The 22,253-nt window shown below is 48.8% G+C and overlaps 1 protein-coding gene across 2 annotated transcripts in view; it reads right to left on the minus strand.

The window, feature by feature from the left end:
• Window positions 1-826: 826 nt before the first annotated feature.
• Window positions 827-22,253, minus strand: part of PTPRN (protein tyrosine phosphatase receptor type N) — a 39,365-nt gene continuing 17,938 nt past the window's right edge. The window contains exons 5-23 of one of the 2 annotated variants that reach the window (XM_061609395.1): window positions 21,658-21,841; window positions 20,775-21,090; window positions 20,393-20,509; window positions 19,925-19,962; window positions 19,163-19,485; window positions 18,185-18,271; window positions 17,411-17,490; window positions 16,754-16,818; window positions 15,235-15,447; window positions 14,082-14,297; window positions 13,124-13,271; window positions 12,372-12,445; window positions 11,384-11,461; window positions 9,550-9,669; window positions 8,101-8,267; window positions 3,788-3,841; window positions 3,384-3,448; window positions 3,048-3,121; window positions 827-1,947 (exon numbers count right to left, since the gene is read on the minus strand). In XM_061609395.1, the coding sequence (XP_061465379.1) occupies window positions 1,876-1,947; window positions 3,048-3,121; window positions 3,384-3,448; window positions 3,788-3,841; window positions 8,101-8,267; window positions 9,550-9,669; window positions 11,384-11,461; window positions 12,372-12,445; window positions 13,124-13,271; window positions 14,082-14,297; window positions 15,235-15,447; window positions 16,754-16,818; window positions 17,411-17,490; window positions 18,185-18,271; window positions 19,163-19,485; window positions 19,925-19,962; window positions 20,393-20,509; window positions 20,775-21,090; window positions 21,658-21,841 (2,491 nt within the window). In that variant the 3' untranslated portion in view covers window positions 827-1,875. The remainder of the gene's footprint in view (window positions 1,948-3,047; window positions 3,122-3,383; window positions 3,449-3,787; window positions 3,842-8,100; window positions 8,268-9,549; window positions 9,670-11,383; window positions 11,462-12,371; window positions 12,446-13,123; window positions 13,272-14,081; window positions 14,298-15,234; window positions 15,448-16,753; window positions 16,819-17,410; window positions 17,491-18,184; window positions 18,272-19,162; window positions 19,486-19,924; window positions 19,963-20,392; window positions 20,510-20,774; window positions 21,091-21,657; window positions 21,842-22,253) is intronic. The other variant, XM_061609396.1, reaches the window with a different exon arrangement.

Below are 22,253 nucleotides of genomic sequence, written 5' to 3' on the forward strand. Positions count from 1 at the left end.
TAGACTCCATTTACGTTGTCTGCACTGCTTGGGAAAAGACTTGTCAAGTCAAGCCCTCTGTCCACCCCCTTCCACAGCAATTTCCAAGGTGTAGTAAGGTGACAATTACATTTTGACTATTGGAGTGAGTGTGAATCCAGCAGAAGCTGTCAGTTCCTCTACCAGCTGTAGAGTTGGTTAGAGAACATGGGACGAGGTCTTGAAAGGTCCCTACACGTAGGTTATGATACTGGTCTCCATGATCCAAGCAAACTTCTGCCATTGAGCCTGGACTCGCAAGGGCAAAAGCGTGCCGAGGAATGGGGTAATGCTGCCACATGCAGAAGCATGTTCAGGCAAGCAACACTTAAAAGGCCCCTACGGACCACTACCTTAAACATGAGGGAGTAGGGGCAGAGCTGACTCGTGCACTCCCATCTCTTTAAGCACACAGGAAGCTGCCTTATACAGAGTCGGCCCATCTAGCTCAGTATTGTTACACTGACTGGCAGTATTTCAGACCAGGGTGTCTGCCTCTCCTAGCTGGACATGGCAGGGATCAAACCTGGGACCTTCTGCATGCAAAGCAGCTGCTCTAACCCTGAGCTACAGCCCTTCCCGTCTACACACTTGCCAAACCTGTGAAAAAAGCAAGACATCTTGTTAGTATAGCTACCCCTTCAAAGAAAAAGCTCAGGGCAGATAATGGTATGTGCCCATAGGTTGGACAGTGCCTGGCACGACTTAAGACGCTTGGTCATAGCTTTCAGGGATCATAGTTCGAATAGCTAACCCCCCCTCACCCCACTTGGTTATATACCAGATGAGTAGGCTGGGCTGCAGCTGCACAAACGCGACACAAAAACTTTATTCACATCAAATACAAAATTAGATTCTCTAGAAATGTCTCTTGGTGCAAGTAACATATCATGGACAGAAAGGGGAAATAACAGTGGGGAGGAACAGGTGTAGGTCCATCTCCCCCAGAGGGGCACCCTTCCTCCCTTTTGGAAAGGGAGGGCAATACTGTGGCTAAGCTTGGCTGTAAATAAGAAGAGGGAGCAGTGATTTGGGTAGAAGCATTACTATGTTCTTTCTCCCCAAATGTGGCACAGATTCCGGCACCCTTTGAGACTATTTAGAAGAGAGGGGTGGTGAGATGGTTAAAGGAGACCAAAAATGGAAGGGAGATTAGAACTACACGGCTTCATAAGATGGACTTCAAAGTACTGCCTTGATGTGAATATTGCCCCTAGTTACGGCACAGGGATGAAGCAGCATTCTTTGCAGTTAAAGAGCACGCATGGACCCACAGGTGTCAAAAGTCCACACCCCTCATCTTTGTAGAAGCAGACCCATCTACAACAGTCATACAAAGCAGGTGCTCTGAAGGCAAGGGTTTTCCAATGAGCCTAAAAAGGTCCCTAGCTCTGTATTCAATTACAGCACCCATATTGCTCTTCGGCCCATCCAGCCATGTTTACTAGGCCACAGACTAGCCTCCAGGAGATGCTGAAGTAGAAAAGGACCCACTTCTCCTTAACAAAGGGCCAATGCCAGAGCAAAGGCAGTTAATACACCTTCCAGCTGTTGCTGGACTACAACTGACAATGCTAGCTGGGGCTCAAGGGAGGTGCAGTCCAGCAACACCTAATGGGCACAACTTTACCCCTGCTCTAGAAGAACACGGGCTGGATAAAACTAAACAGCATCATGAGGATAAAGAGGGCTGGGCAGGAATGTCAGGGACCGGTATTTCCACAGATAGCTTAAATGCAGCCACGCCCAGCAACATGGAAATGGACTTTGTGAAGGAAGAACATCTCAGGCAAGGACACGGTACAGCAGAGGGTCAAGTTGAGGAGTCACAAAGCTAGGGTATGCTGAGTAGGGGCATCATTGTGGCAGCGCCTTCAGGATGGCATTCACTTCCTCCGCCACAGCTGTCAGTGCAAACTCAAACTGGTCCTGGGGACATAGAGGCAGTTTCTTAAAAGTGGTATAGACACATAAATCAGGGTACCTGCATCCCTTACCTCATGATCCCAACCCCTGTCCCCTCCAACTTTGAAAGGGGAAGTAAATCTCCCTTTACTGCAGGTGTGGGGAACCTATGGCCCTTCAGGTGTTGCTGAACTCTAATTCACATCATCCTAGCCCTTGGTCATGCTTGCTGGGCTGATGGGAGGTGTGGATCAGCAACATCTGGGAGGGCCAAAGCTTTTTCCACCCCTGCTCTACAGCAAGAATAGGGAACATTTGGCCCACCAGCTGTTGGACTCCCACTCTGCAGGAGTGGAGAACCTCAGGGACAAGGGGCCCAAAGTGGCCCTCTGGGCCACACTCCCTCACTGGCCTTGCTTCACATCAAGTGTTTTTGTCTGGCTGGAATGTGTCCTTCCTCTGATAATGCTTCTTGTTTGCCTAGCTGGAGGGCAGAGAGAGGGGTGTGTGTATATACTGTACAAAGATACATTTTACATCCATTACTCCAGCTGCTTTTGCCACTGGCCCCTCCCACTACTGGCATTGGGCCAAAAAAAGGATTCCCCACTCCTGCTCTACAGCAATGTGGTTAAGGTTAGAAAACATGAGAGGCCTTCGTTTCAGCTCTCCCTTCCCCCTCCCTTCAGTCCTCACCCTGGTTCTAGATCTGAAGACCAAACCTAAGCAGCAACCCATCTGTTACTATGCTCTAAAGCACAATATCCAACCCTCAAAATAGGCAGGAAAAGAGAGGACTGTGATTGCTGGATTCAGCCTACATCTCTCTTCCTGCCTCTCCCCCTCCCCTCCTGGTAACCCAAAGCATTCTTATCCCATTCCTAAACCTGCCCTATAGTACTCAGGTTCTACCGCAAGTGTCTACCCACAGTAGATGCTTCAGGTTTGTCCACAAGGGGTGCACAGGGCAGGGGAAGCCAAGGTGGTGCCTCCCATCATCCCAGGCTATTGGCCCCATGGGCTGGGGCTGATGGGAGCTGGGAGTCAAGCAACATCTGCAGAGCATCACGTTGGCTCCCTCTGACATAAGAGTTATATCTCCCTGAGAAAGTATCAAAGTATACCTTCGTCTGCACCATGCCAGGCCGCTGATCTCTCACATGCTCCAGGGTGGCTGCAATATCGATCTCCTTCACACCTAGCATGGAGGAGGCAAGGTAAAATCAGAATTGACTGAAGGGAAAGATGTAGTGAACAGGAGAGACCCACACACCCCTAAGAAAATGGTGGTTGTGGAATGTGATGACTGTCAGGGTAAATGCTGAGGAGACGGGAGGGCGTAGTAGACAGAACGGTTGGAGGGGCAGGTCTCATGCACCTGTAGATGTGGGTCTCCTAAGAGGGCAGGCTGTGAGCATGGGATGGCCCTGCAGATGTGCCTTCCTCCCATGCCCTCTCACCTTTGGCCATTCGGTTCAGAACCATGTCGATGAGGATATACGTCCCAGTCCTTCCAGCACCATCACTGAAAAAGATAAAGAGCTGTTTGGCTCTTCCACTGAGAACACCACAGGGGCAACTCATTCATTCACTAAGATGGAAGAGAGTAGACCCCGAACCCCATGACCCCCTCAGAAGGGCCTATTGATCCAACAGTCTAACAACAGTTCTGTAAGCAAGAGAGATGTGGGATACTTTAGCTGGGTAAATCCCCCACCCAGCCCAGCAAAAGACATCATGCCTTCCTGTCTGTGCTGAAGGCAACCATTGTCTGTATCTCAGCAGGGTGGCATTTCCATGGCAATATCACAACCAATTAGATTCAGTCTCCCATCACACACACACACCTGTGCCAGGGCATTACCTGCAGTGTACAACGATTGGGCATGAGCGGCCCCGGTAGCACTTGTTCACCTTCCTGCTGGGACAAGGAGAGGTTGGGATCAGAGAACAGCCTTGCTTTGGGTCTCAAACTGATCTCTTAAGAGCTAGGGGGCAGCCCCACAGATTAAGGTCACTCTCTCATCCTACCTACACCCACCCACTCCATCCTACCTACCTGCACAGCCAAGGAGAATTAGGAATGGGCAAGAGGGTGACCCTCTGCAAGCTCTTGGCAGCATATTGCAGCAGCTCAGCACCAAGTAGGGCCAAAATATTTCACTTTCAGCCATCAGCTGCATATAGGCAGGAGGACATTGTGCGCATATGGAAGTTTGCAAGTCAGCTGGCAGACTTTCTCCTGTATGGCCCAGATGGAGCACATGGAATGTTTTCCAAAATGACCAAAGAATGTAAGAGTGCAGAAGTTCCTGGGAGGGATGGAGCCTAAAATGCTGCTTTGCAGGACAAATGCCCCCACTTTCAGCCCCTCTCCAAGTGTCTCCCAATAATCCCCAATGTGGATTTTTCAGATTTAATTTATCACATTGAATTCTCAATCCTCTTTAGATACCGAAAATGCTAAAAAAGTCAAACCACATACTAAATGATCCACTGTAGAGCAAAATATCATTCTCTTTAATTCCCCCCACCCCCAAGCCACCATCAAATAACCTGAGTATTACCTTCATGAGTGCATTGAACCAATCTGATTACTATAGGACAACATGGTAAAATGCAGTGAACATATGAGTGAGATTGCTTGCATTAACCTACATTATTTCTAACAAAACAATTTATTTCACATGTACACATCCATCACAAAACACGTGTCTTTTAAGTGAACTATTTTCTACTTCAGCAACATCAGAGTCTGCTATTTTGTTTTCAACTTATTTGGGGCCCTTTTTCACAGGATGCCAGAAGCTGCACATCTGATTCCACAATGGAAGTTATGCTGTCATAATCATTTCACGTCTATTGCTCTTTCATAGGTGAAGAAGCCTTGCTTTCCTGTTAACAGAATTAGATTCTTTGCTGGCAGGGAGAAAAATTATTTAGTTTTGACAAAGAGGAATTTCTTGCTCCCACAACATGGAATCACAGATCAGCCTATCAAATCATGTGAACAATGAGAAGGAATCTCTCAAATGAACCTAATATATGAAGATTATATTTTGGTTATTTGACAGCTGGACGTTTTGAGGGGACTGGATTAAAAAGGTAAGGAGGACATATATACTCTACAATGCATCGGTCAGGTAGTCTGACATTCTGGAGTGCACTGATATATATAGTTCCAAAAATCATGTATGGTATGCCAGGTTTTTTTGGGGGGAGGGGGAGACATCATATTGGAGATGTCTGCATGGCAATTTGCAAAACTTTCACCTGCAACATGCAGCTGATAGGTGGAAAAGAAATATTTTTGCAGTCGGTTCTTAGAGCAGGGACAGGAAACCTGTAAGCCTCCAGATGTTGCTGGACTCCAACTCCCATCAGCCCCAGCCATCATGGCCAATGATCAGGAATGATGGGAACTGTAGTCCAACAACATGAGCCATGGGTTCCCCATCCCTGCCTTACACTAACAGGGACAGAGCACTGTATGCCCCGCCTGCAAACTTATGGCAGTTTAACTGGCAGGCTATGGGCAAGAGACCCGCTCTGCATCACAGCGACACCACTTGCCCTTTATAGCCACATATGTTCATGGTGGCAGAGAGTCACGGGATCTTCATCACCCACAGGGAACAAGACCTAGAAGTCCAGGGCACCCCCTCTTGCTGTAAGGCACAGGCCCTCACAACTCCACTCACAACAGCCATGCATGGCTTCCTTGTTCTCCAGTGGAAATCTGTGTGTAAGAGACAGGAGCTAGTTTCAGGTCTCTCTTGCCCGGGTGGACGAGGGAGCGGGAAGGGAGGACAGAAGGTGGGGCACAACAGCAGCTGGGGCCCTGTCTTGTTCCATGCAGCTGGCACAGCGGCCAATGATCACTTTTGTGACTATGCAACTGGGCCAGGATTACTAGCTGCAAATCACAAAAATGACACTGGCGGCTGTGAAAGAAAAAAGAGAGAAGAAAGGAAGGAGGAGTGGTGGTGAAGGAGAGAGAAAGAGCATGGTGTAATGCCAGCAGAGAGGAAAGAGCTAAGCAAGCTCTGCAGTGCACTCCCCACAGAGCCTCACAGAGAAAGCAGCACCAACAGGACATAAGAACAGGGGCGAAAGGTAGAGCAGAGGGCAAACTAGGATCATTTCGTATTTTACCTTGCTTGGGTACACGTGTGCATTCCGCTCCAAAAGGCCACCAATTGGTGGGGAAAGCTCAGAAGGCAACTGGAACCATTGCATCCCAGGCCATAGGCATCAGGATCCTCCCCTCCCTACCATCTTCCAAGCCTGAAGCCACCACACAGCCCCACATCCACCACCAGCTAGATGTCAAGTCAGCAGGAGTCCCCTCGCCCAGGGAAGGTGAGTGAATGGAAAGGTGGGGGGAGGCTTTTTGGAGCACATGGGAGGGGCAAGACAGAGGGGCTAAAACAGGTTAGAAATAAATTTTGAAAGCAGGTTGTGTAAGATGCCAACAACTAGGCCAATCACTCCACAGATTCACTGTAAGAAAAAAAGGCTCCAATTTCTCAGCCTCCCTCTACTTGTTTACAAGATTTTCTCCTCTTTTTGCCCCATGTAATGTCTTTGTCCATTGGGCCTCATTTGAGCATGGAGGGGTGACCAGAAAACACCAACCACAGCTGAATTTGGGACCCTCACAAATGTTGCTGCCAGAAAACATGCAGAGTAATGATACATATTTGCATATTTAGCTTCATCTGCATGTCAGACCACATAAGAGTTTCTGATTGTGGAAACTGGATTGGGGGGCAGGGGTGCCATTTTCAGATCTCTGTAGGAGTTTGGGGGTCAAGATCCCCAGCAAAGTTAAAAGGCCCCATTCCCAGGACAGTGCAGAGAGGCAGCACATCTGTTGCAAGAAAATACTACTACATTTGTGATCTTGCAGGGACTTCCTCTTGTGCATTGCGTAAACACACACACCTCTAGTCACCAATTCCTTCTGCCACCCAAGCACTGAACATTGTATACCAAATCAAAAATATATTTCCCCACATCAGTACCTTCTGAAGTTACCTTTCTCCAAGGCTGATACTAGGACTGAACTAGGCTCGTAGCCAGCCTAAAAGTTTTTTTTTGGGGGGGGGGGCACCAAAAAAATCAGGCAGAAAAATTCTGCAATAAATGATTTATGTTTTGTAAAAAAAATTGGGGGGCATAAAAAAAATTAGGAGGTGCCCCTACCCCCCCAGCTATGGGTCTGAACTGAACAGCAAGGAGTTCTTCATCTGTGTTAACCATCAGCACCAGCCCACACACTTCACTCTGACCCACACACATAATGCAGTACAGTACAAAACTGTGGGGTTTGCTTCCAGGGAACCCCTCAGCATTGCTGCCTCTGCAGCCAGAACCGGATGAGCTACAGAGCAAAATCCCAAGGGCACTCTGTTTTCCAACCATTACGGGGACTCCCAGCATGATGGCTGTCCCAGAACATTCTTTACGGCATGAAGTTAACACCATCACTCTAGCTGCTGGCAGCGAAGAGAAAGCCATGCCATGGGTTTCAGTGCAGTACACTTTTGGGTGAGACCTCTGACTTGCAAGACTGGAATGATGCTGTTAATTGGCTTTGGAAGCATAAACAGCTGCTAAAGAGGCCTTTGATGTTCGCTTTACATCCTCTGAGATGCAAGGAAAATACGGTGCTTTGAAACAAAATGAGCATTGCCAACTGTATTGCAAGAAGTGGGGAGGGAGAGAAAAAGAGTCATTGCACATTATGAAGTTCCAAAATTATCACTGACTATATTTCCACTGATCTAAATTGGGTCCTGCCTGTGGTACTCATTCTGAGGGGATGACAGGTTAATCCCCTCTTTTTCCTTCTAAAAAGACATAGCTTCTCCACCTAGGTGCTCCCTCCATTATAGAGGCTGCTTCAAATGGCTGCATGATGTGCATGTCATGGATCCTCTCTTTCCATGTTATCTGATTCTTCTTCCCTTTTCTCTGAAGGGCTCATAACACCGACCCTGGGGACCTTCCTCTCTGGCCATATTTTGTCATAGGGTGGAATAGCCAGGAAGGGTTGGAAGCCCTTTACTCAAGTTCTGCCACAGATACCATGTGCCAGAGCTCACCCCTCCCCCTGCCCACACATCTCATCCTAGCTGAACACCGGGGAGGGAGGGGGGCAAAATCCCACACCTGCGGAAGTCAAGGAGAGGTCGTGTGGTGGTGGGGATGCCCTCTGCAGGCCAGCTCAGGAAGTGAAACTGTGTCAGAGTTCGTGTCTCCTGAGACTGGACATTCTTCAGGTAGAAGCTGCGCACCAGGAAATCCTCACACCAGATGTGTTCAGAGACAAGGTTCACCTGTATGAAGATAACATGGAGGGTGGTTGGGGGGGGGAGAAATAGGACATTCACTGCCAGCCTCCATCCTTCACATAGCAAAGCCCATGCCATCTACAGATAACACCAACCAGGCCCCAGCACCCTTTGCCATTCCCCCCAGATTGAACCAGGAACCTTCTGCATGCAGAGCAGATGCTCTTCCACTGAGCTACAGTCCTTTCCTAGCTCCCGCTTGACCAGATCTGGCTCACAAGGGGACAGTGATGCCCTTTTCATGCAGCCCTACCCCCAAGCTGTGTGACTGGGTTGATCACAGCCACGTTGGGAAGCACTTTATGGAAAAAGATGTTGACTCTGTGGGAAAGTCTTATGAGATCTGCCCTGCCCACATGGATGCCCCATTCACATGCAACTCCCCCCCCCCGATCTAACTGGGAGCACATCACAGAAAACCATCTTCCATGGGGCCATTTCCTCCTCCTACAGCAAACCCTTCCCTGAGCCTAGATAACGAACAGAAACCAGCTCCTTGAATTGCTGCTTTGCAGAGTTAAGGCACTGGCCAGCCCTGATCAAATTCTGAACTGTTTTGCACAATTTTGCAACTCCAAGTGATGTGATCGCCCCAAAATAGTTCTGCAAGGGCTGTCTGGTTGAAACACTCTCTGGGCCAGCAGCCCTGAGAGGAACAGCCTGTAAATCCTGATAAGACCCAAAGGAGCTGGTTGTGAAGACCATATGCATGGGGAATGAGCAGGACAAGCCAGGGTGAACATAACTACTACAGGGTCAAACAGAGTCCCGCTAGCCCAACAATGCAGTGTCCTCCAGGTGTTCCTGGACTCTCCCCCATCATCCTTAACCAATGGCCACACTGGCTGGGAATGATGAGAGTCGGAGTCCGACAACATCTAAAAGTCATCACATGGGCTACTCTTGTTCTAGCCACTTGCAAAATGGCAGCAGATTTGCTGTAGTTGACTGAGCAGAAAAAAAGCATCCTGGTTCAATCCCCAGCATCTCCAGGTAGGGCTGGGACAGAACTCTGTCTGAGGCCCGGAAGAGCCACCGCTACTCAGTGTAGGCAGTACTGTACTAAAGGGACCAACGGTCTGACTCTGTATAAGGCAGCTTCCTATCTTCCTAGCTGTCCATCCCCATCTTTAAATAAAACGAGTGGCAAATCAGGATTCCCTTTTCTTGTATGTATCACATAAACAGGAAATCGCAGCAAGTTCAGGGATGGTTATCACAAAGCAACTGTGTATGAGGCCCGTGGGCAATTGCTTGCCAGGCTCACCTCATAGATGTGGTAGAGTGAAGAGCCCTCATCGGGCCAGTAGCGGTCACACTGCTTGACTCCATCCTCCACTAGAGGGCTCAGCATTACAATGACTGTGCAGCCATTCTCCCACACCATCTATGCACAAATAACAGACATTAAACCACAGTTCCCAGCACTTTCTTCTCTAGACTGGAAAAAAGGCAGAGTCCATATCAAGTAGTAAGGGACAGGTATAGGGAGAGAGAATGTGCCCAGGTTTTATGTTCTTATATTCTTATAAGACTAGAAAAAAGCCATGGAGAATAAGGCTATCAATGGCCACTAGCCACAATGGCTATGCTCTACCTCCACTGTCAGAGGCAGTATACCTCTGAATACCAGTCACTGGGAATCACAAGCGAGAAGAGCCCTGTTGCGCTCAGTTTCTCCTTGCAGGCTTCCCATAAGCATCTAGTTGGCCACTGTGAGAACAGGAGACTGCGCTAGACGGCCCATTGGCCTGATCCAACAAGACTCTTCTTACGCTCTTATAGGGCAAGTCAGAGATCAAAACAATCTAGCACACTGGAGGCAACAGGTTGTCCCTCTCTTTCCGCTCCAGACTGGGCCCTACTTCTACGCGTTCCAGGCAGGATGTAAACCAATTTGGCCTGAAAGCTTCCTCAGGGCTATGTGTATTCCATGCCACTTCATAAAACCTGATACCTCCTCAGGCACAGAATTTAGCAGGCTGGAAATCTCAGTTTCAGTTTAAAAGCAAAGGAAAAGGAGAAGTTTCATTCCCTCATGACAGCAGAGGTAAATTTGGAAACCAACAGATCACAGTCTGGCAAAATTCAGAATTTGGAGAGGACCTAAGGAGGACATTTAGCAACTGTGCTTTAGTGGTGTACACATCTTTCCCACCCATTGCTAGCAAAAGTAAAATAAAGTTACCCAAACGGCAAAATTAATTGTGCAAGAATAAGCCAGTATTCAGGAGCTTTGCCAATTCATGTAATTGCCATATCTCAGTAGAGTATGCACAGTTTCATCCGTGTCCAGAACTGAAGGTTTCTTTACAGCAGGGATGAGCAATCTGGGAGCCCTTAGAGGACGTGGAGGCAATTAATAGCCAGTAGGGCAAGGATGGATAACATGTGGCCTTACAGATGTTGTAGGACTACAGCTGGCTGGGGCTGTTAGGAGCTTGGGTCTTTTCTTCTATTTTCTTTGTTATGGTTTATCCTGCTCAGTTAATAGCTCTGTTTGAATTTTCTTTGTTGCATTCATGTGCACCCAGATTAAGTTCCTGAACGTTTGTTAGGGTTCATTTTTCATTATGTTCATTTTGGCTGTCCTTTCCTTATTAATTTTAGCATTTGGCCAGCATCGTGCAGAGTGTTGTTTTGTTTACTTTGAGCAGATATATGTATGTAATTCTTTTCATGTTTTTGAATTTACTTTGTAATTGATTTTAATGGTGTTTATATATATATATACTTTTGCAGATTGCTCTTGACAAAGGGTTGTGCCAACACCTGAAATGCGTTGGACTGCAATAAACATTTCTCATTTTTTTACTCTCTGCTGTCTGCTGGTTCGGCACCTTGAGGGTCTCCCTCTGGCTGGCGTGTCCAACATCTAAAAGGCTACAGGTTCCCCCTACAGGCTATTCATTGCCTCCACTTTCTCCAAGGGCTCTGTATAGATTGCTATTGCTGTCAAGGCCAAAGCTTGCAGAACTAGGGTCAGCTTTCTCACGTAGTGCAGGAGTAGGGCCCTCGCATGCTACATGCCTCTCTGCTGCCACGCCACCCTTCGGCAAGCTCTTCCCTGATTAGGCTACCATATGCCATGGGTGCCTCACCTGCCAGAAGTCAGCGATGGTGTGAGACAGTGGCCCCTGCGTGGCAATGTATGCTGGCATCCGTGGATCATGGTCAATCTGCAAAGGAAAGAGTCTGTCATATGCTTCTTGGAGGCAGGAGGCAAGGCAGAGCTAGGGGTAAAAGGCAGTAAGGGCAAGGGGCAGGACTCCACGCAAGTGCCTGCTGAGGATCTGCTATGTTGGTTACAGTCTGCCTTAACTTTGCTCACTGAGATCATCTTGGCTACAGATCTTCTTGCAGGACTGTCATGAAGCTTAGTGATACCCCGGATAATTAGAAATATGATCTACTCCTATAAATTGTTGTTGCCTAGGCTTATGAATCCGCAAACAGCAAAACAGGCGGATCAACCCACTCGCCCAAATATTTATCCTCCAGATTGGAGTCACTGGGGGAGGGGGCTTGGGGAGAGAAGAGAACCATTAAAACCAGTCATTCTCAAGGATACACTATTGCACTGTCTTGTTGTAGTTCAATCATACACACTGCTATTCTTTTAAGTATCTCTGATTGAAGGTAGAAAAAGAGAGGCACAAGACTTTCTCTAGAGGGATTCCACACAGTCTGAAAGGGGAGAATTTAGGTTAGTGGAAGAATAGTTGTCCAATTCCAACACTGGGAAGTGCAGGACTGGATGCCAAGAAAGTGAAAAAGTGTACCTGATTCTGGAAGGCACCCAGTTTGGCAGCATTGGGAAGGCACATCCAGAAAAACAAGCCTCTTGAACTCAACGGAAGAGCCCATGGCTAGGGTAGGGTGGCCTGTTTTTTCATTTATGATTTGTCTATTCCATTTTAGTGAAGGACCCCAGAGTGGGGGTGGAGGTTGAGAGTGTCACTTACAACTGAGCTATGGTTGACAGGGCTGGGAGGGAGGTAGAGCAAAACGTCTCTCACAATGGGGCAGAGAGACGGATTCAGCGGGCTCAAGGATGCAGTGAAGTGTGCGAATCTGTCTGTCACTCACGATAGGGCTGGCATTGATGAAGTCACTTCGGGATGGATTACTCTCTGCTTTCAGCTTGATGCAGGCATGATCATCTGGTAACAGCATAAAAGAGCAAGGAGTCAATGTAACAGGACCCAATGGAACAGGCGGAAACCCTGGAAGTACTCTGGGCCTCAGCCCTGTTGAGACTGGAGTTCTCAGAAACATGAGCCATTGCTAAGGATGGGTGAATCCATCAAATTTCGTTTTCTCATTTTTCCAGTCTTAAGTTCAGTTCTCCACATCAATTTGCTTATTTTTTAAGTCCTCATGAAAATTCATTAGCATTTTCATGTGAATTTCTCCTAATAAGTACACATTTTTGTATACAATTTTCCCTAACATAATGCATTCTGGTGTGTTATTTTCAGCAATGTGTATTTTTTATGCACCCTTTATCCTAATATATGCATTTTTGCACACATTGCTTGCAAAATTTGGGAAAGTATGAATTTGAAAGGATGGTTGTGTCTTGGTTTACCTCTTTGCAGGGGTGGGGAACCTTTGGTCCTCCAGATGCTGCTGAAGTACATCTCCCATCTACCCCAGCCAGCATGGCCAATAGTCAAGGGTGATGGAAGCTGTAGTCCAACAACATCTGGAGGGCCAAAGGTTCCCCACCCTGATGTATTGTTTCAGAAAGTGCAGGTAAACTTGCCTTTAAATGGGAACAGGAATACTAGGAAGAAACCATTATGTGCTGACCATGCACAGGGTTGTTATGTACTCACAGGGCACATAATCCGGGTTGCGGTTTTTCTTGACGTTTGCTTCACGCTGGGCAACATCACAGGTATTAGGCTCTGCCTGGTATGCACACAGTGCTTGCCACTCCTTGGCTAACCTATCGCGGTTGCGCAGGTGGTCCTCCATGTATGTCTATAGAGGGGAACAGTGCAGTTATCACCTCTTGAACAGGCCCATTCCCAAGAGCATATCTGCACATACTTACCCAATACCTACAAGCTTACTCAGACATGTAACTTTAAACATGCAATTTTATTATATGTAATTGTTTCAAGTTAGTGATTTTATTTATATTACGATAATTTGTTTTAAATGTTTGATTTTATTGGAATTTTAAATTAATATTAAACCACTTAACAGGTTTTTGATGATTAAAGTGGTATATAAATCTTGTCAAATACATAAATAAATAGACCAGCAGTAGTCAAAGTGGTGCCTTCTGGATGTTTTGGACTCCAACTCCCATCAGCCCCACTCAGCGTGGCCAATGGCCAGGGATGCTGGGGGTTGAACACATCTGGAGGGCACCAAATTGGCTATCACTGGAAAAAAAGAGACTGCCAATATCGGTATGTCAAGATCGGTGGGGAGTAAAAGACAGCAGGGGACACTGCTGCTGCCGACTGGCACAGGTCCCGTGAGGCTTGATTAGCGCACCCTCATCGCTTTACCTCCCATCATTTTGCCCACACGGAACAACTGTAGGTCTAACACAGGGATGGGGACCATGTGCCCCTCCTGATATTGTTGAACTCTAACTCCCATCAGCCCCAGCCAGCATGGCCAATGGCCAGGGATGGTGAGAGTCATCACCCAACATCATCTTGGATTCTCTGTCACTAGTCTATAGCGTCTCTGGTTGTTGAAAAGCCATTATCTGGCAAGCTTACACCTGTACCTCAACACACACACACACATACACAGGGTGCAGCCAAGCCTCACCAGAATCATGTGCCCGGTAGAGATGTCCATGTTGGATTGCACAGGCTCCTCACACCAGGATGGTGTGCTGCTATGAGAGCTGGGGCTGGCCTGGGGTGCATCGCTGAACTGTGAGGAGACACTGCTGACCCGGGAGTTCTCAGCAGGAGCCGGGGGTGGGGGAGCTTCTGCACGGCCAAACAGCGACTTGGCAGCCATGTGCTGCCGACAGAGCTCCTGTGGGAAAGACACAGCTGCAGCAGCTACTGCACACCAGCCTCTAAAGGTTTGCCAGAGGAAGGGCAGCCCTCACAGGGCAAACATCAGGGCTGAGCTTGCCAGAAGCAGCCCCCCCCTGAAAAAACCCAAACCCGTGCACTCAAAAGCTGCTATAAATAACTACATACATAGAGCAACAAAAAACATGGAGTGACTCATTCTAGCCAGCCAGAAGCTATCACCCAGTTCTCCAAGGAAGCAACTGGAAGCTAGAAACCAGCATTTGGAAGTTTTCTGGAGGGCAATGGGACTGAAACAGAGGTAGCCAATATGGTGCCCTCCAGACGTTGCTGGACTCAGTGGTGATTGATACCCACTGGTACTGGCGGGGCAGAAGGTGGGGGGCCAACAGCAGGCAGAGCCAATGGCTAATGGTAGTCTTGCCCCTGTCCTCCTCCCTGCTACAAGGGCAACCCTGAGACAAAAGAGGAGGGAGCCGACAGCCGGGAACACCCCTGGGCTGGTTGCAAGTAAGAAGACAGACAGGCGGGGGCTGACTGAGAGGAGACTGAGGTTGGTGAAGCACTGCCCCATTTCCCTGAATGGACCAGCCTCCAATGGTTGGGCTACAACTCCCATCAGCCCCAGCCAGCAAGGCCATGCAAGTTGTAGCCCAACAACAGCTGGAGCGCAACATGTTAGTACTCCTGGACTAGAGTAAAGAGAGGCAGATAGCTAGAAGAGGAACACGGAGACAATCAGTCACAACAGGGAAAATCTGAGGCAGCAGAGCAGAGCCCTTGCTGCAAAGCCTCTCGAAGGCCAGAACTGTGAAGCCTTGTGGCTCCCTGAAGTTTGGTAAACTGGCCCAAATCCACATCTCCTTGCTGTGCATGTATGTTCCTGGCATACATAGCAGTAGCAGAAGATTGCCTCGCTCCCCACCCCCCAGTACCTGGTATTCAAAGCTGCTGTCAGCTGCTCCCTCAGGCCCCAGCCCAGCCAGCCGCTCCTTCTCGCGTTGCTTGGCATGCTGGCGCAGGCAGAAGACCACCGCAGCAGCAATCACAATGCCAGCCACGCAGGCCAGTAAGACAAAGGTGAGGAGCACGGAGCGGAAGGTATCGCCAAAGTGTGTCGGGTGTGGGTATGTCGCAGCCTCATTGCGCTGTGGGGGAAGACAGGAATCAGAACAACAGAGCTTTGAGGGGGAAAGGAAGGGGCTCCTGGGATGCGCGTAAGCTGATGAGAAAGTCAAAATCAGTACACATATTAGCTTCTGCTCCCATCATCTTTGTATCATGGAAACCAATAAAAATTGCTGCTGCCCCCTTGAGGAAAACAAGTTCTAATTTCCTTGTGCTTTGCCCTGCTCCATTGCTAAAACCCCAACAGTCCCCACTGAACTCTCATTCCCTACATTATATAACCTGCAGCCAGAACATTTCCTCCCACCCTGACAGGGGCTGCGCACTGGAAGCAGAGCAAATTGTTGTGCAGTCTCTCCAGGTCTCCAGGTGCCAGCACATTCCCTGCCCCAGGGCTGGGGAACCTGGGGACCCGCAAGATGCTACTGGATTACAGCTCCTTGCATCCCCAACTACTGCCCATGCTGGGTGGGGCTGATGGGAGTTGAAGTCCAACAACGTCTGGAAGGCCACACCTCTGCATTACCCATATGCATACGTTTGCAACTGGCTAGGAGGTGATACCTGACTAGTGATTCAGGATCCTCCAAGCCCCCCTTCTCGACCTATGCCCAGCTCTATTCAGGCTTTCAATCTCCTCGCCTATAAACAAACATGCAAGGGAAAGTGGGGTCATGGTGCCAGGCTCCACCCCATCATCTCCACAGTTTACAGCAAAGTCTGAAAGCTAAGATCTAAAGCAGGGAGCCTCTTCGACTCGCACAGACCCCCTGTAAGGATTTAGAGCCCTGCACACAGTAGTGTAGTGGCAAATTCAGAAGTGCAGGGTCCCTTCCTGTTAGTCACAGCCATGCCCCCCCCTTTTGCTACTGGGTTAAAAATAAGATCCTTGTTAATGCCTTCTCCCACAACAACAGATGTCTCTAGGAGCCAATCAGGAAGCTTCACAAGTAGGAGGAGCCTCCCCAACTTAGACCTTACATGCGTGAAGGGCTCTGAATTGTGTAGATGTGATGTGCCAGAGACGCTTGGCAGCTCAACCCCGCTTCTCCTCACACAGAAACACAGGAAGCTGCTTTATACCAAGTCAGACCATTGGTCCATCTAGCTCAGTACAGTCCACACTGACTGGCAGCAGCCCTCCAGGGTTTCAGGCAGGAGCCTCTCCCAGCGCTACCTGGAGATTGACCCTGGGACCTTCAGCATGCAAGGCAGACACTCTGCCACAGAGTGATGGCCCTTCCCCCCATGCTTGCTTGCAGGCAAGAGCAAATGCCCAAAGAAGGCAATGCCATAAAACCCTGAGCCAATCCCATCCAGCTTTACCTGTCCCACACCTGTCTGTAGGATCTTCACTCCCACTTCCGTCTCCAGCTGTGGTTTCATCAGTGCTAGATGGGAAAAGGGGATCAAAAAAGGAGAGAGGAATCTACATGGGACACGCAGAGCAACAACTGTCAAAGGGTGAAAGCAGATGACTGAGTGACCGCAAAGGTTTTTGACTGGCCAGGGGAGAGTGTGCTAATCCACTATTTCTGGATCAGTGAAGTGCTGTATGATTGACTTCTTTACTTGGTTTACAAAAGGCGAGTGACTTCACTTATATGTGCCTATTGTACCTCAGGAAGGAAACTGACAGGGAAGTCTGCTCATGGAGATTAACTGGGCAGAGGGATGGATGGATGGTCGAACAAGAGAGCTTTCATCAAGTTAGGAGGGAGGGCAATGCTGTAGGGTAGGTGTGGGGAACCTGTGGTCCTCCTGATGTGGCTGGACTACATCATCTCTGACTATTGACCATGCTGACTGGGGACAGTGGGATTTGGGGTCCAGCAACATCCGGAGCATTACTCACCCCTATTGCAGGGCATCGCATTTCTAGCTGATAAGAACTACTAGAGCCCTGCTTGATCCAGGATGGGGAAATGGGTCTGTAACCAGATGCATTCTCATACAACGCAATTGCCAACTCAGTCAACTTACCAGCCCTGTTGGCCACATCACCCAGTGACAGGTTTTGGTGGTTTTGACGGATGCGGAAGGTGAGAGCTGGGCCCACAACACTGCAGGGTAAGAGGCTTGAGGTTACAAGGGCCCTGCTTTTACTCTAGTGAGATATATAACCAACAAGTGTGCCCTTCTCTGCCCATTCATGCTGGTTGCCTCTGTTGTTCTGAGTATTACCAAGTGTGACAATGTTGTTTAACCCTCTGATCTCATGATATCCCCATTCATTTACTAATCAGACGTTGATTACAAAACAAAGAGCACCTGTGCTTTGTCTCAGGGCAAGAAGCAATACCACAGTCATGATGCTGGCTACACAGAAGGCTCGGGCCTAGTTCCAAATTCAGTTCAAGCACACAACAACTGGAGAAAGCAAAGGAAAGACAGTGTGGCCAAGATGCCCTCCAGTACCTTGCACATGTAAATAAAGGTTGTTTATTCAGGATAAGAGATATGAACCAAGAGCTTCCAAGGCTAACTTGGACAACTCTATCTACACCATCAGGCACTTTGTGACCGTCATACAGCTGTGGGAACTTGCCAGGACAGGATACATCCACTACTTAAAAGGCATTGTGGAGATCCCTAAAGACCCCTCCAAACTTGGGAAATGAATCTTCCTGGGGATAAGCCCTTAGAAATCCCTCCATCGTGTCTCACCAGGCTTCTCCCCTTCTTGAGGCACCAGAGACAACATATTCCAACTCCTTATGAATCCCCATCTCTCTGTTAAGCCCCAACAGCACTCGCCTGATGTTGATGAAGCTGGCAGTAGACAAGTGCACATGCTCAGCCAGGATCTCCAGGAGCCGGATGCCAGCAGCAAGACCCAATGGCCTGCAGGTGGCAGAGACAGAGGAGGTCAAGAGCAAATGGGAAAAGCATGTGTGGGAGACACCACATTGGGTGGCAGAGAGCAGGTGGACAACACCTTCCTCACATTGATATACAACTAGCAAATACAAAAACCTCCTGTCGCCCACCCTGGAAACACATTAGCAGTTTGGCCAATCAGAAGCTGAACCTGCTCTCAAAAGGACCCCAGCCAGGATAACCCAACAAGCCAAACAAGATGGCAGCCATGTGTTTGGATTCAAGCCCAGATTTGCCCAAGGACCACAGCAAGAAACCATCAGATTTGAGGGACCAGGAAAGAAGAAGAACATTCCTTATATTTCCTCAGCTAAAGTTCATCTTCATCACAGCATCACTCCCCCAGCTTCCAAACCCCACTCACATTATATCACTCCTCCCCATTTTCTTGTTTTTTCCCATCCTCTCCATCTTTATATATTTAATACACTTTGCAGGTACATTTATAGGTATTTTCTTGCTATATGTGGTACCGATTACTGGTACTGCATAGCTCAGGGGTGGAGATCCTGTGCCCCTCGAGATGCTGTTGGACTACAGCCCCCTATCATCCCTGGCCACCATCCCTGGTGGCCGGGGATGATGGGAGCTGGGGTCCAATCACATCTGGACGGCCACAGGTTCTCCATCCCTGGCATACCTGATATTGACTACCTGTATTGTGGGCCAAAACACACGTGGTCCAATGTGAATCTTGATCTTATACCTATGTTAGAGAAGCACATCCATTTTTATCTCCCCCACCGCATCTATCCTTATCTCGCAAACGTTAAGGGACACATCTTGCTCCCCAATGACCTCGCCCATATTTTCTTGGCCCCCTCCCCTTTTCCCATGTCTCTCCCACTCTCTCACTTCTGGTCGGTGACAATGTAGCCATATTCCTCAGCAGCCAGCGCCGTCCCTGTCTGCTCCTCGTCCCTGCCAGGTCCCCCTAACGCTGTGTGGCTCTTCTTCACCACCACCTGCCTCTTGGGGCCAGTTGTGTCCCCCTCACCAATGCGCAGGGGCTCAGGTTGTTCTGGGGAAGCCGTTATCATGACTGGTTTGGCCTTGGTTGGGCCAAGCGTCTCCCCCTGTGCCTGCACCTGCCCCTCTGTGGGCACAGCACTAACATAGCTCTCTGGAGAGGGTGGCGGCTCCAGCTCCTCCCCGTGCTGCATTTCAGCTTCCGTCACCTGAGGAGAAAGAGGCACGTCACTCACCAGCACTCCAGCAACCCCAACCTGCAATCACCAGCTCTCAGGGATCCCTCCCACCCTCTACTCCAACCACTCCCCAACCTTGCCCTGGACCTGTTCTTTATCAGCCTCAGGCTAGCTAGTTCTGCCCTCAAGTCTTGGAAATGTGACAGCCCACACATCTGATCTTCTCCCTGCCGCAGGATGTCCATCTAGATTTTTTTGGGGGAGGATTGTACCATGGGAGCTAAAACAGGTTAAGCACAGGCTGAGTCTGCTCCTCAGAGCACGATGTTGGTTCGTCAGCCAACACATCCCACCCTGGCACCTTTCACCCCCTGCAACCTGGTGGGAAAGGGCATCTCAATGTTCTTAAGAGGGCCTTAGGAACTCTGGGCCAGAGACTGTCCCACACACCTAGAAGGAGCTGCCTTACCCGTTTAGATTCTGCAGTCTCTGGTCCAAGCCCACCAGCTGGGGAGAAATTCAGAAAAGAGGGGTGTTGAAATTGTGAGATGAGCGATCTGAAATGTCCACGCCTGCCTAGAAATTGGCCTTCCCCTATGGAGTGTCCCCAGATGTGCAGGAGGGGATGGGTTAAAAGAAAAGTATTCTGCACAGCCTCAAGTACACTCACTCCTTCGTTACTGTTTCATAGGCTCAATGGCTAAGCACCGATACAGAAAAACGGGTTCCAGACTGAGCTCCTAATCAGATTTATCGCTAGACTGTGTGAAGCAGGATAAGGATTGGCACAGTTACAGCACAGACCATCCCATATCAATAAGGAATGTGGTCCAGAGGCTGTTCAATTTCATCCCCAGACACACACAACCCTCCTTTCTTTCCTCCTCTCCTTCCGCTACAGTTGACTCATCACTCCATCTTCTTATACCAACCTTACCTGGACTCCGAAGGAGCCGGAGAAGACCCACGAGGGAGCTGAGATGCTGGGGAGTAAGGTCCTGCGGTCTGATCCCATAGCTGGCAAGCACTGCTGTAAGCCTCTCTATTGCTCTATCTGTGGGAAGAAAGGTGGGGGAAAGAGGAAGATGTTGCTACTGCATCCCAACAATCACCAGGACTTCCAGATTGAGACAGGAAGCTACAACAGGGGCAGAGATCCTGTGGCCTACATATGCCATTGGACTACAACTCTCATTATATCTGACCATTGGTCAAGGCCGCCTGGGGCTAACAGTATCCATAGGGTCACAGGTTTCCCGCTGCTAAGCCTCAAGGCGCTTGAGGAACCTTAGTGAAACACAGGTAGGGAAGAGGTTCACCTGGCTCTGTCAGGGCTGCCTGGGGCTCCCCTCCATCTTCAGAGCTGTCGCCGTAGTCCTGAAGGGGGCCATCTGTCCTGAAATTGTGCTTGTGCTGAGCCATGGTTCTGGATTTCCCTGCCTGCTCTTGTGTCAGGTACAGCGCTCCCAGGTCTTGGAAAAGTTGGCCTCCATCCAGTCCCTGCTGCCCCCTATAGGAAGGAGCAGTGCTGGCACCAAACATGGCCTTGGCAACAGCAGCTCGGTCCAGGAGAACAGGATGCTCAGAGTTGTGAGTGTTAGTGTTGTCCCGGAAGGTGCCATCTGGGTAGCTGAACTGAAAAGAGGAGAACAGAGAAGGCGAGCCCAGGGCAGCAAGGTCAGAGGGCAGCAAACACATAGATTTTTCAGAGCATTAAATCTAAAATTAAAATTGCATTTTAGGTGGATATACATTAAAGTTTGAGATCTGGATCTAAAAAGTGCAGACATGTAAGCTATATTTAACTTTTCATAGCGAAATATTTATATGAAGAGAGAAATACTGTGAACTTCTGTTAGGCTTTATGTGCAAGAGGAACTATGTAGCTCAGTGGAAGAGCCAATGCCTTGCATACATAAGGTTCCGGGCTCAATCCCTGATGTCTGCATTAAAGGGAAGGACCTCCGGTAGTAGCCAGTCACAGCAGACTCTGCTGAGCTGAATGGTCCAATCAGTGGCCTGAGGTGATACAAGACAGCTTCATATGCCTTTGTAGAAAAAGCTGTAGCATTTTTTTTAAAGATGGAGCTATTTTAAATGGATAACCAAGAGGCTACTTAAAAGGAAATATACAGAAAAATGCATTTGTTGGTTGGGTCTAGGCCACGAGGTGCTCTGTATGCATCCTTACTGAAGACACACCTGGTGATGCAGGTGAGAGGATAGGAATGGCTCCTTGTAACCTAGCTCAGGTTGAGAGGCCAAGAGCAGCTCCAGGTACCTCTGCAGGAGGGTTGAAGGGAGAGGGGGCTGGTGACCCATCTGGAGGGGGGCAGGCTCTGCTGGCAAAGAGGATCTCCTGTGAGACAGGTGGCTAGGTGGGAACCTGCAAAGAGAACAATCCAAGGCAGTATAGTGTGTTGCCATCTGCAGCTTGGCATCAAAAAACTTGCATATCCCAGTCCAACAAGAGTTGTTTTCTCTATGCTTGAATATCATCCCAGCCAGAGCTCCGATCCAATTCTCTGTAGGCAAGTTTTCCCACCCCAGCACAGTTAACTGTTTTTGCTTCAGTGGCCACTACTTGGACAGCCTGTGAACAATATCATGGGGACATTCCAGCCCATAGTACATTGCCTCTGTTGATTTTTAAGTCCTGCCATTTCCAGCTCTCATCCTGGCATTTTGTGAACTGATCTCCCCATTGATTTGCAGCCTTAGCACTTGGCTGTCTAGAGCCCTTGCCTTCCAAGCAGCTGCATACAGAAAGAATGGGGAAAGCGCCATGAAGAATCAAA

This window comes from Rhineura floridana, chromosome 2, assembly GCF_030035675.1.
Source record: "Rhineura floridana isolate rRhiFlo1 chromosome 2, rRhiFlo1.hap2, whole genome shotgun sequence".
In the NCBI taxonomy this organism is placed as follows: Eukaryota; Metazoa; Chordata; class Lepidosauria; order Squamata; family Rhineuridae; genus Rhineura; species Rhineura floridana.